Source organism: Bos indicus x Bos taurus, chromosome 5 (assembly GCF_003369695.1).
Source record: "Bos indicus x Bos taurus breed Angus x Brahman F1 hybrid chromosome 5, Bos_hybrid_MaternalHap_v2.0, whole genome shotgun sequence".
NCBI classification, from domain to species: Eukaryota; Metazoa; Chordata; class Mammalia; order Artiodactyla; family Bovidae; genus Bos; species Bos indicus x Bos taurus.
Genome location: NC_040080.1, coordinates 8,457,021 through 8,475,979, shown reverse-complemented (window position 1 = coordinate 8,475,979; position 18,959 = coordinate 8,457,021). Strand labels below are relative to the sequence as shown.

At 43.4% G+C, this 18,959-nt stretch overlaps 1 protein-coding gene across 6 annotated transcripts in view; it reads left to right on the top strand.

Moving 5' to 3' along the window:
- The window catches only part of TNRC6B (trinucleotide repeat containing 6B), a 251,526-nt gene that overhangs the window by 183,058 nt on the left and 49,509 nt on the right, over positions 1–18,959 (top strand). For all 6 annotated transcript variants that reach the window (XM_027540719.1, XM_027540716.1, XM_027540721.1 and 3 more), the window contains 4 exons: positions 1,709–1,796; positions 6,587–6,608; positions 13,786–14,124; positions 16,459–18,807. In XM_027540719.1, the coding sequence (XP_027396520.1) occupies positions 1,709–1,796; positions 6,587–6,608; positions 13,786–14,124; positions 16,459–18,807 (2,798 nt within the window). The remainder of the gene's footprint in view (positions 1–1,708; positions 1,797–6,586; positions 6,609–13,785; positions 14,125–16,458; positions 18,808–18,959) is intronic.

The following is an 18,959-nucleotide window of genomic DNA, read 5'->3' as shown; positions in this document are numbered from 1 at the left end:
ACCAGGAACTTCACACTTAGGCTGATGTACACCATAATCCAGCTCCAAAGAAAACAGCCTTAAGCCTAAGGAAATTATAATAAAATCTCTTCTTTGGTTGTAGTTTTTAAGTTGTCATGGATGTTCGGCTTCCCGGTTGACTCAGTGGTAAAGAATCCGCCTGCAATTCAGGAGTTGCAGGTTCGATCCTTGGGTTGGGAAGATCCCCAGGAGCAGGAAATGGCAACCCACTCCAGTATTCTTGCCTGGGAAACCCCATGGACAAGAGGAGTCTGGTGGGCTACAGTCCATCGGGCTGCAAAACAGCTGGACACGACTTAGCAACTAAACAAGGTGGACAGCAACAACATGGCGTTGTGTTGGAATGTGAATTGTGCACTTTAGGCTTTTGTGTATTTATGCCCAGAAGTATAGGAGACAGGGCAGCATCTGTGAATGTAGAAAGAGCCACTGAAAACGTGACGTATAGGTAAAACACTTCGTTTGCGTGTTCAGTTCTTACTTTCTGTAAATGAAGTGTCACTGCCTGTTCATGGGAGTGTGCCTCAGTGCTGGCCCTTGGTTCCTTCTGGGTAGGTTGAGGGAGTTTCAGTCCCCAAACTTGAGTCCTTCAGGAACCATCATTGGGGTTTTTGCCATGTCTGCAGACATTTAACGCTTTTCTTTGTTTGACTTTCAACTTAGCCTTTATCTAAGTGATAATCTATGAAACCATGGATTTGCTGTCGGACCCCCTAAAACCACAAGTATTGCAGATGGCATCTCGTCAGTTGTTGGGAACTGAGAGCTTGATTTCTAACTCTCTTTTCCAGCTCTGAAATTCAATAAGCTTGGCATCTGGGGTTTCCAGCTGTGAGTTTTGAAGTAAGCGCCAGTGGTTGTTTATGTGTTTTTCCCAGTTGATACATAGAAGTAGAAGTCGTCAACTTTCTACATATATTAGAATATTAGATTGTATGTAAGAATATTTTAGGTAATACGGTAAGTATGGCATTTTGCAGTTATTTTTCAAATGTGAGGGATAAATTACATGATCTTAGTTTCTTGTACATATTTCTCCAACTAGAATGCTTATTTTTATTTTTAATTGAGGAGAGCAAAACCTGGTGATCCTAACTGTGAAATCACCCAATAGGGAATACATGGATTTAAAGGACCTTCAATACAGCCTTAAAAACACAAGTAGAAAACATGTAAAACATACAGTGTTAATAATGTAGAAGAAAAATACAGAATTTAGAACATAGGGTTTTATATTCACTGCTCTGAAGATGTCATGGGAAAATACCTAAATTATGATAAATACCTGTATACTGTAACTGAAGTCATATATTCTGCATTATTTGTGAGGAGTATTGTCAGAAGCCAACACAATGTTGTCATATATTCAAATTAGGTTCTTTGCTGAGTGGAAATACAATAACCATGTGTGTGTGTTTAGAAAGATATTATAAAAACTCACTTTACTGGACTTCTTTAAAACCAAACTTAATATCATGTTGCAAAAGGGGTTACAGACCAAAATAAGGAGGATAAGTAAATACGCTAGGTTTTATGTATCCTGCTAGCTTAAACGGAGTACTGTGCTCTGCTCGGTCAGAGATGAAATGTTTGTCGCCTTGCACACCATCTGTAAGCATTTAATTTGCTACACAAACAGACTGTGGGTATAGGTGTATAACCTTGTGGCATGGCATTACTTTAACAGAGAGAAGGAGCACGAAAGGGAAGAACAGTTAATGGAAGACAAGAAAAGGAAGAAAGAGGATAAAAAGAAAAAAGAAGCCACTCAGAAGGTGGGTTTAATCAGTTATGTCTGTCTTTACATCCGCCGAAAATCTAGAATGAGTTGCCTTGTCTTGGATGCCTGACATCTTAATAATGCTACTTGAGGGATTAGTTTCCTTGAGAGCTTTAAGATTTGAAAGTGGGAGAAAGTTAAAGACCTGCACTGGTTATCGTGAAGTAGATGTTAAATTAATGCTGCAGCCGATTTTATTGAAAACAACAGTGAGTAATATCAAGAAAAGCAGGAGAGTTACCAACAGTTAAATGCTTGTTGTGTTTCCTTGTCTGTATCGTAATTAATCTCCATTTTCTTAAGCAAGTTTATGGAATGATTTTTCAAAGCTTGCTAGAGTTTGCCTTGATATTGTCCTTCTGGTCCACCTACATTGTCATTTTATATGAGTCTGCTTTTTTGATAATTCCATTAAAAAAAATCTCCCTCAAAATCCATAAAGAATCCTCCCTCAAAGAGGATCTGGTGGGGGAGGGGGAGCGCAACTTCCCTGGTGGTTCAGTGGCTAAGACTCTGTGCTTCGAATGCAAAGGCCTGGGTTCGATCCCTGGTCAGGGAACTCGGTCCCACATGCCACAAACAGGAGTTTGCATGCCACAACTAAAAATCCCACCTATTGCAGCTAAGACCTGGCACAGCCAAAGAAATAAATAAATATATATGATTTTTAATTAAAAGACGGTCTGGTGGGCCTGCTTAGTGCTCTGAAGGAGATAGTATTTCATGGCTTTGAGGCATTTGCTTAGGGAAAAAGAGATGCTAAAAGGAAAAAAGACATAGAACCGACCGATGTCAGCTGTCAGGGCTGTGGGGAACAGAGAGTGGCTAGACCTCCCTGCCCTGTCCCCTCTGCCCTGGCCACAGTCTGAGCTGACTGCCCGCCCTCACTGCTCTTTTAGCTTCAAGAGCTTCACCTGATGGGCTCTGGTTCGGCAGCGGTGCTTTGCCGCCTTTGCAAAGTGCCTGGCAGAGTTGCTCTGCCTCCAGTTCTTGTTACCACTGTCTGACACACTTGGGAAGCAGACCCTCACCATGAGGCAGGTTTGAGGGTCCCTGCTATGGAGCCAGGTTATTGAAGCTAGGTTTAGGGAGGGGGGCAACTGTTAACAGGGTTCAGAGGGAACTCTAGATTTAGAACAGACTCAAGGCATTCAAACTCAAGGGACACTGCAAGTTTGCCCTGCGTCGTTAGATAGCATTTCCCTTAATTCTGTTCTCTGAATTATTGAAATCACGTAGGAGTGCCAGCATAAGACACAATACTGGAAATATTTTCTGGCTTAGATTGCATGTGACCCTGCTGCATTAAACATGTGAAATGTAATTTATCTTCAAGGCTTAATTAAAAGGAATATTCATTATTGTTTGGTGCCGTAGTAGACTACTTTACTCTTTAAGGTTTTGTCTGCTTTTAATTGTGTTTCTGGCTTTATTAATAGTGGCGGGCTCACCATCGCATCTTCATGCTGTTAGGATACCTGCTTCTAATCTGAGCTTGTTGAAACTGTCTAAAATGACGGGACAGATTCTGAATTAAAATGTCAGATGACAACCCAGAGGCTTGTTTTATACTTGGTGGACACAGCCACCTTCCATGTCACTGAAGTTGTTACCTGTGGGGCCACCATCTCTGGGTTGTCAGAGGCGCTGCCCCTGTAGCCACACATACTGACTGTCCTATGGGAGTGATGGGAGAGTGAAGCTCAGTGAGGCTTTCTTTCCTTAGGGCATTCCCATTTCATCCACTAAATTGGTACAAGAAATGGATTTTGCAGTCTGTGGGACTGCATGGTTATAAGCTCTCCACTGGGGAACTTGAACAAAGGCTGATAACAGGAAAATGCCAAATAGAGTGAGTGTTTTGGGCCTTGTGGACAGTTCATCTTTGTTTTTCACATAGGTAACAGTGTCTTTTAACCTGAAATATCAATGCTAGAAGTGATTACTAATAATGTGCATCTGTAAACTTTTGTTGTGGATCCCCCTAATAGAAAAATGATTTAAAATAAAAGATGGTGTGGGTTCCTTCAAGAGTGAATGGGGATTATTTGTGCAGAGAATTTCGTATGTACAGCTGGACTGTCTACCCTGTGTGCTTGGTCTGCATTAAGAACTGGTTTAAAAATTATGGCCAAGAGAAGTATCACTGTAAATGAATTTTCACATGGTTAATTAAGAACAATAAAAATTTGGTCACGTTTGTTCAAAAATGTTCTAAATTGACTGGGACAGGGTCTAAGCTTGACACATGGTCTTTGATATTGTTTTACCATCCTGAACCATTGTATAATTTCAGAATTAGATTCTGATTTAGCACTTTAAGGAGCAAGCACAAAGCTCAGCATGTGACTGTCTTAGTGGTTTTTAACCTCACTGTAGAGACAGCATCTCAACTAAGAGGCTTAAAATGTGCTATGATGCAAAGAATTGTAGAGAATGTGCCAGTGGCCCTGTAATGGGGTCACACACTCGTTCAGTCAGAGTGTGTGGTGCCTCTTCTTAGTGCTTCCACATCTTGCTCGCGGCCTACCCCATTGCTTTATAATCATCTCTTCGTGTCTGTCTTCCCCATTAGCCTGGCTGTAAGTTTCTCGAGGTTTTATTCATATTTATATTTCCAGTAACTAGGACAGTGCCCAGGACAAAAGCATTACTCAAAAAAATGTTTGTTTAGTAAGTAAATGGTCAAGAATGAATGCTAGCAACACAGTGTTCATGAAGAACTGACTTTTATTTAGCTAAATTAAATTATTTATACATAGAAATTAAATTTATACATAGAAATTAAAATGAGCTGCTTTCCCATTGTTCTCAGTGGTTATGGCGGTTTGCTCTTTCTAAAACCATCCCTGAGTAAACGGTGTTAGATTTCCAGTTATGAGGGAGGTGTCTGAGAAGTATTCGCCTCGCATTCATTAGGCTGATGCTGCTCAAGGATCATTGTTTAGTGTTAGCAGAACCCATGCTTTAATTATCCAGCTTTTCACCGTCTTGGGGGACAACACTTTTAAAAGAACCCACATTTTAAGACACATTTGACATTAGTTGGATTTGTTGCTTACAGCTAGGGAAGACATTGACTTCCTGTAATAACTGATCTTCCAGATGGCATTCTAAGAAGTATTTATTTACTGTGGTATAAATTGCCGTAAGGAATTGATATGTGGTTGCAAATCAGTTCATTCTTGGATAGGTGGGGTTACAGAAAAATTATACAGTAGAACTGAGCTGTGTAACAGTTAGTACTGGGAAACATTCATTTTAAGAGGCTGCTTAGCACAAATTCAGTACAGCTGAATTAGCTTGCTTTTAATGGAAGAATGTAAGAAATACTCCAGGAGGTCGTCCAAATGGATTGTTTAATTCAGTGGTGTGCTGGAATCCATTTTGAAGCGGGCTGGTTAGCCACAGGACAGACCTTCCGAAGATGAGCATGTTTTCATGAACGTCCAGAGCGGTAACTTAGTATGATTACCAGCCACAAATAATCAGAGCTCTTCTTTTCTATAGGAATATTTTGGTTACAGAAGTTGGAGGACCAATACAAAAAAATTTTTTTGAAGATTAGCAATTGGGAACAAGGGGTCAAAATAACCCATGATCTCAATAATGTGATTTAACCCCTGTTGGAATTCTGGTACATTTCCTTTGGAATGTTTTCTTATTCATGACCTTTTGTGGTTTTGTTTAAATATTACAGGGCATGGATAATTAGATGCCCTCCTTTATTTTCCCCTCTTAATAGCAGAAGAGTTTTCCATGTGGCTCCTAGTCATCATTTCCAAACTCTCAAAACCCATTATTATATTTAGGATGGCCAACCTTTTAGGCTAATCACTTCCAGAAATGTATTAGTTACTATATAAAGAAATACTTTCAACAAAGTAGTCTGTATTTGTTCAAATTTATGTTTGTCTGTATGCTCAGTCACTCAGTCATGTCCGACCCTTTGCAACCCCATGGACTGTAGCCCGCCAGGCTCCTCTGACCCTGGGATTTCCCAGTCAGGAAAACTGGAGTGGGTTACCACTTCCTTCTCCAGGGGCTCTTCCCATTCTAGGGATCAAACCCACGTCTTTTATGTCTCCTGCATTGGCAGGCGGGTTCGTTATCACTGCTCTACCTGGGAAGCCACATTATGATTTCAATCTTATTTCACATTAAATTTTCTATAAACTTTGATAATTATAATAGCAAACAGTTATTGAGCATTGCTATAGGTTATCTGGCTTAATCTTTACAGCAGTCCTTTGCAGAGAGATAACTGTTATTATCTTCATTCAACAGATAAACAGAAAACTGAGATCACACAGACAGGAGGTGGCAGAGCTTGGTTTTGAATCCAACTTTCCTACTGTGATCTCTGATGCCTCTGAGCGTGGGCCCTTAAACTTTGCTTTCTAGATTTGAAGTCAGGTGTCTGGGTCCATACTCACAGGGAAATCTTTTTGTATCTGTGGTTAATTTTGTTCCTGGGCCTTACATCCATTTCCTTTTCTGGATGTCAGAATGGGAAACATTATCCCCAGTGCAGGGACCTCATTATTTATCAAGAGTGAATGCTTTTTGTCTTAATTTTTGGACTCTTTCATAATGACGGTCATGTAAGTTACAGCCAGACATATGGCCATTGTCTTTAGAGGGATGTCTGAGCTGACTTTTTCTGAATTTTAGCTCTGCCTATGTATCTGACAGCTTGAATTATTTGAGGTTTCAGAATTACAGTAATCTTATATGCTGGTTTAGAAAGCAAGTCTCATTTACCTGTATCTGTTTATTTTGTAGGTCACGGAACAAAAAACCAAAGGTAAGATTTTCTTTTTCTTTCTTTTTCGATTTGTGCTCTTTTGTGTTTAGATTTACACTTGCTGACTCAGCCTCCAATCCACTTGATGCGTGAGGGTGGGTGTAGAGTACGGTTGGTTGTCTGCAGTCACTGAAGAGCAGTAATGACAGACTAAAAGTACTTATACTAGTGTTTCTAGTTGGCCTTATGTTTCTTCAGGAGGCAGGAGAGTAGATAGAGTAATTCCCCATTTTAAAAGTAAGGAGGTCATGATTTTGAACAGAACCTTTTCAGAATTTTTCTTAGAACGATAACAAAAGCAGCACACTTGCCCCTACTTTACAGATCGCAGCTGCAGAGAGTTGTTAGCCATCTTGATCCGTGACAGGCATTGAGTATGAAAACGAGTGTTATATTTAGGATGGTCCCACTGTCTTCTGAGCTAGAGCCTGGAATATGCTTTTTGAAAAGATAATGTACTTTACCTCTTACAAAATACTGATATGTGGTAAACAGAAGCAGATATCCCTGAGGTCATTCTTAACCTCTAATGGTCTGTGTGTTTTCACTTCTTTCTCCTCTGTTACTTTTGACTATGCGGTCTTGTCTGGTGATGGTCCTGCTTTTGGTGAATCCCGTTAAGGACGGGAGACATCATTCCTTGAGACCAGTGTTGTAGCCTCTATCCTCGCCCATTTGAATATGATGTTCTCTCCTAGCATATGCACTCGAATTATCTGCATAGAGCTGTCAAAACACCCAAGCCTGTTCTCTTCCCACACCTTCATGGTCCCAAGCCACAGCCATAACAGGTGTACTTAGGGAAGTTCTGTAGATGACCACAGTGTGTCCCAGATTGAGAACCACTGTCCTAGATGAAGGGAATTGTGATAACCTGGGGGAAGATAGGGTCATAGAGAAGCCACGGCTTGATGAGAGCTTCACTGAGGACTGGTTTCTTCATTGTTCTGTTTTGTTGGACTAAGCATGTCACACAGTGACGGAAGACTAATAAAGGCAGTACTAGTTTCTTACGAAACTTAGTTCAGGAAAACAGATTCTCAGATGAGTAGACATTACTGCCATATATTTCTAATCGAAAGGCATTTCAGGGAATTCCCTGGTGGTCCAGTGGTTAGGACTCCATGCTTCCACTGTAGGGGACAGAGGTTTGATCCCTGGTCGGAGAACTAAGATTATGCATACCTCATGGTGCTGCCAAAAAAAGAAAAAAGGGAAAGAAAGGCATTTCAAAGGAGAAAACAGTCTAGAATTTTGTACTGATTTATAAAATGAGCAAAACTTACTAGTTGTAATTATTTTAATTAGTTAAATAGCGTTCTCCCTTTGTACTTTGTCAATTCCTAACCTGGAAATAGGCATTATTTTGAAAGTATCTCTGTAAATTACTTGTTTGAAATATAAATTATACTTTACTAGAGAAATAGAGTTATTGATCATGAAACAGTGTCCATAGTTTCTAAACCAACATACTATCTAGGAAAGGACTTTGGCATTTAAGTGTTTTTATAGGACTTTTTGATGACTTATGGGGACAACAGATGAGAAAATTGGCATTTTCCTAAAAAAATCCAGACTCTGTGGTTACTGGAACACAGTGGTTGGGTTCCTGGGCCTGGCCACAATTTTTAATACTTGTGAAGCCAAGGACCAGTTGAGCTGTTGAAACAAGCTGCTCTGTATGTTAAGTGGTGTTTCTATTGGAAAACTGAAAATCCGCTAGATTTTTCTTTCTTTTTTTATTTGTACCAGGTCTGTTCTTAGAATCACATTCCTCTTTCCTCTGCCAAAGCCTTAAAAGTTAAATTTTCTTTTTTACTTCTACCAAAGTTTCCCTCTGTTTAGGGTTTTTCTTATACCTACCATAAAATGGAGTACAGTTTCACAGTTTCCATATTCCCTTCAAAAATTAAAGTAAAATAATTCTGAAGTGAGCCGAGAGCCTGTTTTGAGTCTCACAATGGATTTAATTGTTAAAACCAGAGAATAAAAATAAAAATTATCCCTGAGATATGTTAGACCATAAGAAAACGGAGGCCCTGATCTTTTTACCTTTTTTTATCCTATTTTACAGCCATATCTTCATCTTTGTTCCCAGGAGTCTGCCCGAATCCCACTCCTCTTCCCTCAGCTGATGTTTCTGGGTCCTGTTCCTCTTCCCAAAGATGATGCCTGCCTTGGGCAGCCTCCCCTGAATTCTGAATCCACCTCTCTTTCCCCAGCAGATCCTATGAGAAAAAAAGAAAAGACTGTGTTGGTGTCAAGGCTCTGGTTGTACAGAGAGAACTGAAGTAAGATTTGTCCATATTTTGGAGGAAAAGTAGATTCAGTGTATACTTTTTATCCTCCATCATTTTTTTTTAAAGGGTGAGGATTTTTGGAGAGAACAGAACGGGGCTTTCAAGTGGGGGTGATGGGCATGGGCTGGAACTGGGCCTGCTACTCAGGTAACAGATGCTGAAAGGTACTTAGGTAGCAACTGATCTTGTTTGTTGGGTGTTGGTCTTGGAATTGGACACGTTTGTAGGATTGATGTAATAGACCAGATTTAACAGGGATGAAGGATACAATTAGGATTAAAGAGGTAGACTGTGTAATGGAAGGGTTTGGACTTAACCATCTAGTGTTGTTGCGAAGGTACTAGGTTTTAGGGTGACAGTTGGCTTAATGGAAGTTACTAATATGAAATAATTGATTTATAGAAACACAACTTTAAGCTACATTACTAGAAATACAGTATCTTGGCAGGGATTTGCAGTTCCTATACTGGGCACCACTCTATGGAAAGAAACAGAGATCAACCTCTATTGGATGGACCTTGAGAAGTTTGGGTCAGACCAATCAAGGAATTGAAACTTTTGTCCCCTCTGGGAGGACTAGACACTGGAAGGGGGGAGGGAATGTTTAACCCCCAAGGAAAGGCTTCTCACATGGGGAGGCTCTGATAACTTCAAAGATCTGAAGGACTTTGGTGCCTGACACTTAGCATTCCCTTGGTAAATGTCTGTTGGTGAGTCAAACAGGGAAAAACTTCTGGCTCAGTATAAATTAAAATTTTTAGATATTGTTGTCCAAAGCAAATTCATAATCTTTACCCACCTGGGACACAACGAAAAAACAATGTTTTCCCATCATCATGTCTGGGATGATGGACCATTTTATTCCACTGGCCAAAACGCTTATCTTTGAGTCTATTCCAGAAATCCTATTACAGCCACTACATGGTGCTCATCGTAATAACCTTCAGTTCAGTTCAGTCACATCCGACTCTTGGCAGCCCCATGAACCACAGCACGCCAGGCTTCCCTGTCCATCACCAACTCCTGGAGCTTACTCAGATTCATGTCTATCAAGTCACTTATGCCATCCAACCATCTCATCCTCTGTCGTCCCCTTCTCCTCCTGCCTTCAATCTTTCTCAGCATCACGGTCTTTTCCAGTGAGTCAGTTTTTCGCATCAGATGGCCAGACTATTGGAGTTTCCGCTTCAGCATCAGTCCTTCCAATGAATATTCAGGACTGATTTCCTTTAAAATGGATTGGTTGGATATCCTTGCAGTCCAAGGGCCTCTCAAGAGTCCTCTCCAACACCACAGTTCAAAAGCATCGATTCTTCGGCACTCAGCTTTCTTTATGATCCAACTCTCACATCCATACATGACCACTGGAAAAACCATAGCTTTGACTAGACGGACCTTTATTGGCAAAGTAATATCTCTGGTTTTGAATATGCTGTCTAGGTTGGTCATAGCTTTTCTTCCAAGGAGCAAGAGTCTTTTAATTTCATGGCTGCATGTACTAACCTTGGGTCTACTCTAATTTGAGCTTCCCTGGTGGCTCAGTGGTAAAGAATCTGCTTGCCAGTGCAGGAGATGGGGGTTCAGTCTTTGGGTCGGAAAGACCTCCTAGAGAAGGAATTGGCAACCCAGCCCAGTATTTTTGCCTGGGAAATTCCATGGACAGAGGAGTTGGACATGACTTAGCGACTAAAACAACAAACAACAACTAGTCTAATTTATTAATATTTAAGGCAGGCTCCACCCCCACCCCCGAGGTTCAACCAGTTCCCATTAAACTGGGAACAAAATCACTAATGATTTAATGAGGAGAGAAGCTTCCAGTGAGATGATTTGGGGGAAAGCCAGTGTGCATTGAGTTTGGGGAATGAGTGGAAGGTAAAGAAACAGAGACAGTGCTTAGAGGTTGCTGAACAGTGTTGAGCTTGCATCGGCCACTCTATGTGTCATCAGTCTTTAAGATTTTTTTGTATTGCACTAATTATTATTCACCAAGAAATTCTTCAGTCTAAAATAATGTCTTTTGTAGAACATGTTTGTATTTTAACTATTACTTTTAAAAGATTACTGGAAGATTTTTTTTTTGGTTTTGTTTTTTAATGTTTGATACCATCAAGGTATTTAAAGAAAATAGTTTATTGGTCCTGCCCATCTCAGAATTTTCTTAAGAAAACTCTTATCTGAAAAAGCATCTTATTGAAGTTTTTCAGAAGTAGAGGCAATTAGAAGTTCAGACTATAAGATGAGATGAGATTGGTATAAAATAATGGCAACAGAGAAGGGGAGAAGATTGAATCATTAGAGGAAGTAAATGGTTTTTGGAAGTAAATGAATGGAAATTAGAAAGTAGGATACCCAGTTTTTTCCACACTGTCTTTATTCCCCCTTTGAAGCAGAGATCAGGTTTAAGCCACAGACCTTTTCTCTGGAAAATAAGAAACTATGCCTTTATTTTGAGCAGCTCATCTTCAGAAATATTTGTACCACAAGCTGCAAACCATTAAGATTCAGAGAGAAAAGAGACGACCTGAAGAGTAATTCAGACTTAATCATAGTTTCCCTCTCCTCAGTTATCCCTGATGTTCTGGAGTATGACATGATACCTGCAGGGATTCTGATGTCTCTAGTTGGACTTCAGGATGCAGGTTGGCTTGGACATCCTGCCTAACTTCTGCATTGCTCTCCAGTTAGTGCTTAGAGTGTAAAAACTCATTCAAGCTCTGAAACAGTTCGCTCTTAACATGTACTGCAGGCAGGCTTTTTCTGACAGTATCCTAGAGTTTTGAATGATTGATCTCCTAGGAGGGAGCACTGTGTTGGAAGGATAGTCAAGGGGTAGCCCCGTTTTAATATGACTTTATTGCTTATGGACCATTGTTCCTCTAATGTGATGGTGGGGAAATGCCCTGGGAGCTTTGCAGGGAATCTTATACAGTGTAGGATGTCTACCAGATTTCTTCCACTGTGCTATGAGTGATTCAGAGTTGGGGCAACTGATGTTCAGATCTCAGCTCTATAGGCTCTTCTTACCATGTCTGATTCTATTCTAGGGAAATGAGTGACAAACCTGGTTACTTTAAAGTGGAGATTCTAGTCTTTTTATAGAAGGGTGGCCCTGTAGAAACATAATTCCTTCTGGCCTAAAAGCTAGTTGGGAAGAATTTTCCCCAGCCTTCATCAGCTTCTTGTTTATTCTCATAGTAAGAGGAGAGGAGATTGGGAATGCCGTGTGCTATGGAATCTTCCAGACACAGATAGAAAATGAATCATTAAATAATTCATCTGTATTCATCCATTTGTCAGTCATTTATACATTGGTCTTTATAAGTCATGCAAAGTCCACTACATTAATAATACTGGGTTAGCCAGAAGTTAGTTCAGGTTTTTCTGTAAGATGTTATGGAAAAACCCAAATGAACTTTTGGGTCAACACAATATTAGGCAATGGCCTATTTATTTTCTTGAGAAATATATTTATTTATTTATCCATTCATCCTCTCACCTCCCTTCCTTCCTGGGAGGCACAGTACTGCTTCATGGTTGGCTAAGGTTAGACCAGGGGTTTAAGCCTTGAAGTTATTTCAGGCTCTTACTCTTTTTTCTTCTTGTTACTCATAATGTTCCCCAGTGTTCAGCGGGTGTAGATTGGGCCCCCTGATTTCTGATGATGTATCTCTCTCATAACGGAGCCAGTTCAGTGAACAACCTGCTGACCCAGCATCATTTTAGCAGTCAGAACAATACTGCCACCACGGCTGGCCCTCGCATGACTCTGGGGGTCAGGGATTCTGGCCTCAGAGTCGTTGGAATTACCAGGCTGATGGTTTCTGTATTGCTGCCAGAGTGTGCTGCCAGGTAGATTTTCCTGGAAAGGGTGGAGTCTTTTGGTAGGATGAAGTGAGGGATTTGCCAGTCCAGAAGAACTTTCTCCACTGGGTGAAAGGGAAGCCAGAGGGTCCAGCAGAGCTTCATAGTCATCTCACATATTCCTCCCATCCTTCTTGTTTGCCATTTTACAAGGGAGGGAAACCTTAAATATTTAAACAGGAAAAATATCTACATTTTGAAATTTTTCGTTTAAATGAATAGTTGAAAAAAATACACATAAGGTCCACTTAATTTTTTTTTTAATAAAAGCAAAGAGATTTATAACATTTCTAATATTTACACAGAATGCCAAGCAAGTGTCTTTAAGTTCAGCTGGCTGTAGAAACCAAAACCACGTTGATCTTGAGATTCTGTAAGCCTGGTTTCCCCTTAGGGGATATATTTTGTGCCGGGCCCTAAGGAAAAAAGGTGAAAGATGGGTTCTTGGCCATTGAGGATCTTCTGACCTGGTGAGGAGAAGGATCTACAAATGGATAATCTCCATATAAACAGTTTTTTCAGTGGCACAGAGATGGACAACATGGTCCAGGAATACACATGAAGGGGGCTGAGCATACCTAGTCCAGGGACTTTGGGTAAAGTTTCTTTAAGGATGTGGATGGAGAGAAAGGGCTGTTGGGCTGAGAGCCTTGAACCTTTCCCCAGGGATTTTGCCTGGGGTCTGTGTGCACCTGACCTGCTAGGCAGCCCTTCAGAGGGCTCCACTATTGATTTAGGGGAGTGAATGGTGCTTCTTTCCTTCTCCTCCTTAGTTAACGGAATGTCATTCTGTGATAGCGCAGTGTTTGAATCCTTGTCACCGTCACTCTCCACCCTTAGCTCTCTCCAGTAAACTGAAGGTGCTGAAGGATCTGGAAACATCATGTCCCTCAGAGTAGGATGAAAGGAGCATTGTCTTATTGGAACCTATCTCATGGACACTTTCTTGAAAAAATAATCTTCATAAAAATACACTGGATTTCAAAGGCTGTTTCCTCATCTCTCTCTTTCAGTGCCCGAAGTGACGAAACCAAGTTTAAGCCAACCAGCGGCCGCCAGCCCAATTGGCAGCTCTCCATCGCCACCAGTCAATGGTGGCAACAATGCCAAAAGGGTGGCAGTGCCGAACGGACAACCGCCAAGCGCCGCCCGCTACATGCCTCGGGAGGTGCCGCCGCGATTCCGTTGCCAGCAGGACCACAAAGTGTTACTAAAACGTGGGCAGCCCCCTCCACCGTCCTGCATGCTCCTCGGGGGCGGGGCAGGGCCTCCTCCCTCGGCGCCCGGAGCAAACCCCAACAACGCACAAGTGACAGGAGCGCTGCTGCAGAGCGAGGGTGGGACCGCGCCAGGTGAGCGCGCCTCGGCAGGCGGACGGGGCGAGGGGGCCCGGGGCGGCTGCAGGGGGCCAGCACGCCACTCTGTGTTGCCTGTCTACTGTCCACAAGAAGCGTTGATTATGCAGACTTAGTTAGTGTTAGACACTGGGTCATGTCCGACTCTTTGCGACCCCATGGGCTGTAACCTGTCAGGATCCTCTGTCCGTGGGATTCCCTAGGCAAGAACACTGGAGTGGGTGACTATTCCTGTAGACTCTTGGGGTTATTCAGAAGATGGAGGAGGAGCCCAGTGTGAGATGTGTACCAGCATTTCTCTCCTGAAACTGGATTTCAGGGTCTGGTGAGTGTGCTCTTGGCCTGCTGCTCTTTGTCCACATTCTTTGGCTCCTTTTTTCCCTTCTTAGACGAGAGCATTACAATTCAAGCCCCCATAGCTCCAGGTGCCTCTTCAGGTGTGAACTGGGGCGACTAGAAATGAGACTAGTGTAGAGGCTGGTTCTGAATCTCAAGACGTGCATGTTTATGTTCCTGGAGCTCTGAGAACAGAGAGAGAATGGTCTCTTAGATTATAATGGAGAACTTAGGGGGAATTCCACATAATGCCATCCTTTTACCAGATTTCTAAGATCAATGTTTCTTTATAGAGAGCCCTGGATTTTGAGCTCTGTTAAAAACGGTATGTAGGTATAAGGAATCTTTACCTGAAGGGCTCTGCTGGAAGTTTTGAGAGTTTTTTAATAGATGAATACTTAACAGCCAACAGCCAAGAACTTCCAAATATCATCCCCCATTTTTTAAAAAATTGTCAAAAGATTTCCACTTATTCTTACAAATGTTTTTTTGAGACTACATTAAAATTCAGAGCTTGAAGACCATCAAGCATTGGCAAGGACAATGAATTGGTGGTTGTTAATGGTAGGATGCTTTATTCTAGTTCTAATTTGGACATACAATTGCCTAGAGAATTTTCTTTTACCAGCTTATGTGCAAAGTAAAGATGGAGAGAAAGCTGGCAGTGACACAGGCCTTCATATAGAGACAAGCCCTGTTCATGAGGCTTCCTTTGGTAGCCGTCAGGACAGGCCCAGCCCAGACAGAGAAAGGCCTCCTGGCCCTTCCTTCCTGGCCCCTCGTCACCAGCTGCAAAGGGAAGTGTGAGGGGGTGTTTGTGTCGGGCACTTCAGCAGCTGAGTCTCGCCAGGCCTGGACGTAGACGTGGGTCCAGCATGAGTCACTCTTCTGTTTACATTCTTAAAACCGAGGAGGCCCCTGATCTCAGGAGTTTGAGATTCCCCGCTTCCTTCCTTTATATGGCGCTTTTTTTTTTTTTTGAACTTCATATTGATTTAAAGCTGTTTGGTTAAAAAGAACTGAAATAAGTTTAGAGGAAATTATTGGTCTTAAAAACAGGTCATTCCCCCTCCCTCCCGCACCAATCAAATATGCTCTGAGCCAGACTCTTTTTATCAAGTTCCTTGGGCATACAGACTGATTCATGCTTGTCTGCCCCGGCATCTAGCTGGGTGGGCATTCATCATTCAGCAGCTGCTTACTGAGCAGCAGTGCCCTGGCTGCCACATGGAATTCAAACGTTAGCAAGATAGGTCTCTGCCTGGAGGGCATTCATGTGAGGGAAGGAAGAGGTAAATGCAATACACGGAGCAAAACAGCTCCAGACAGAGAGAGGCTGTTTTCAGGTGGCGAGCTCAAAAAAACTTCATAGAGGTGGCACTTGAACTAGGCCCAGAAAGATGGATAGATTTCAGTATGTGAATTCCCAAGGAAAGACAATAGAGGCCCATGGGGAATGGAGCCGGGGTGAGAAGGTGCAGTTTGTAGAGTGTGGGCATCATCAGAGAAAGCAGGGAAAGAGGAAAATGGAAAAGTCAGTGGGTCCCAGGTTGTGGAGCATCTAGGTCAGACCTCAGGCCCAAGAGTTTAGCTTTATTCTTACGCACTACGAAACTCTCCAGTGTTCTCCATAGAGCAGTGATTTAATCAAAGGTGTGCTTTATTAATACTAGGGGTGTTTAGAGTGGGTTGTAGCTGTAAAGCAAGGATAGGCTATTTACTGCATTGTCTCAAGATACGGGAAGCTCCTTCTCTGTCCCTGGAAGTAGCACGAGGGTAGCTTTGAGAGGCCCTGGGGGTTGGAGTTAGCAAATACACCAGCCAGGCAAGACAGAAGCGTCTTCTCAGACAGGCATGACACGGTTAAGCAAGGCAGGCAGTGGGCAGAGAACTAGTTTGTGGGGAAGTGACGAGCTCACTTTTGGGGCAGTTTGAGCTCGAGGTGTTGAGATGATGCACGTGCCACTGTGATTAATGACACCATCTCTTTCTCAGAGTCAACCCTTGGAGGTGCTGCTGCTTCAAATTATGCAAATTCCACTTGGGGCCCGGGAGCCTCCTCCAACAGCGGCGCCTCCCCCAACCCCATTCACATCTGGGACAAGGTGATTGTAGACGGGTCTGACATGGAAGAGTGGCCTTGCATTGCCAGCAAAGACACTGAGTCTTCTTCCGAAAACACCACCGATAACAACAGTGCCTCAAACCCTGGCTCTGAGAAGAGCACTCTGCCAGGAAGCACCACTAGTAACAAAGGAAAAGGGAGCCAGTGCCAGTCTGCAAGTTCCGGGAACGAATGTAATCTGGGGGTCTGGAAATCTGACCCTAAGGCTAAATCTGTTCAATCTTCCAACTCTACCACGGAGAGCAACAGTGGACTAGGAAACTGGAGGAATGTGAGTGGTCAGGAGAGGATTGGACCTGGCTCTGGCTTCAGCAACTTTAACCCAAATAGCAACCCATCTGCCTGGCCAGCGCTGGTCCAAGAAGGAAATTCTAGGAAGGGGGCATTGGAAACGGAGACGAGTAATTCCAGTGCACAGGTTAGCACAGTGGGTCAGGCATCCAGGGAACAGCAGTCAAAGATGGAAAATGCGGGTGTTAATTTTGTTGTCTCTGGCAGAGAGCAGGCTCAAATTCATAACACTGATGGACCAAAAAATGGAAACACTAACTCCTTGAACTCAAGTTCACCAAACCCCATGGAGAATAAGGGAATGCCCTTTGGGATGGGCTTGGGGAACGCCTCCAGGAGCACTGATGCCCCTTCACAAAGCACTGGAGATCGAAAGACTGGGAGTGTTGGATCTTGGGGTGCAGCTAGGGGGCCTTCTGGAACTGACACAGCCTCTGGACAAAGCAATTCTGGAAACAATGGGAACAATGGAAAGGAGAGAGAGGACTCCTGGAAAGGAGCTCCTGTTCAGAAATCAACTGGGTCAAAAAGTGACTCTTGGGACAACAATAACAGGTCTACGGGTGGGTCCTGGAACTTTGGCCCTCAGGACTCTAATGACAACAAATGGGGTGAAGGGAACAAAATGACATCCGGGGTCTCTCAGGGAGAATGGAAACAGCCGACTGGGTCTGACGAGTTGAAAATTGGAGAATGGAGTGGTCCAAACCAACCAAATTCTAGCACTGGAGCATGGGACAATCAGAAGGGCCACCCCCTCCCTGAAAACCAAGGCAATGCCCAGGCTCCCTGTTGGGGAAGATCTTCCAGCTCCACGGGAAGTGAAGTTGGAGGTCAAAGCACTGGAAGCAACCACAAAGCAGGAAGTAGTGACAGTCACAATTCTGGCCGTCGGTCGTACCGGCCCACACATCCTGATTGTCAGGCTGTCTTGCAGACTCTTTTGAGCCGAACTGATTTGGACCCCAGGGTGCTCTCAAACACTGGCTGGGGCCAAACTCAAATTAAGCAGGACACAGTGTGGGACGTTGAAGAGGTGCCAAGGCCCGAGGGGAAATCTGACAAAGGAACTGAGGGGTGGGAGAGCGCTGCCACACAGACCAAGAGCTCAGGGGGCTGGGGAGACGCACCCAGCCAAAGCAATCAAATGAAGTCTGGATGGGGAGAGCTCTCAGCCTCTACAGAGTGGAAAGACCCCAAGAACACAGGAGGCTGGAATGACTATAAGAACAACAACTCTTCCAACTGGGGAGGAGGACGACCGGACGAGAAGACATCTTCCTCTTGGAATGAGAATTCCAGCAAGGATCAGGGGTGGGGAGGTGGACGCCAGCCCAACCAAGGATGGACTTCTGGAAAGAATGGTTGGGGAGAGGAGGTAGATCAGGCGAAAACCAGCAATTGGGAAAATGCTGCAAGTAAACCTGTGTCCGGGTGGGGCGAAGGTGGGCAGAGTGAAATCGGGACTTGGGGGAGTGGTGGGAACGCGAGCCTGGCTTCCAAAGGCGGGTGGGAAGACTGCAAAAGGTCTCCGGCATGGACGGAGACAGGCAGACAGCCCAGTTCCTGGAACAAACAGCACCAACAGCAGCCGCCGCCACAGCAGCTACCACCACCACAACCCGAGGCCTCTGGCTCCTGGGGAGGCCCAGCCCCACCACCTCCAGGCAACGGACGACCTTCCAATTCCAACTGGAGCAGCGGGCCGCAGCCAGTAACCCCCAAGGATGAGGAACCCAGCGGTTGGGAAGAGCCATCCCCACAGTCGATCAGTCGGAAGATGGACATTGACGATGGCACTTCCGCGTGGGGAGACCCCAACAGTTATAACTACAAGAATGTGAATCTGTGGGATAAGAATTCCCAAGGGGGCCCAGCACCTCGAGAAGCAAACCTGCCTACCCCGATGACCGGCAAATCAGCATCAGGTAGGCGATGGCTTTTTCTTACAGGTTTTGTTGAAGAAAATCAATCCTAAACCAAGGCATTTTTATTAAGAGGTATTTATTGAACTTAGCTTCATTCTGAGACTCTTTCCTGCTTTAACTGTAGGCTGTTGTCAACAAAAGCTCTCTTTACA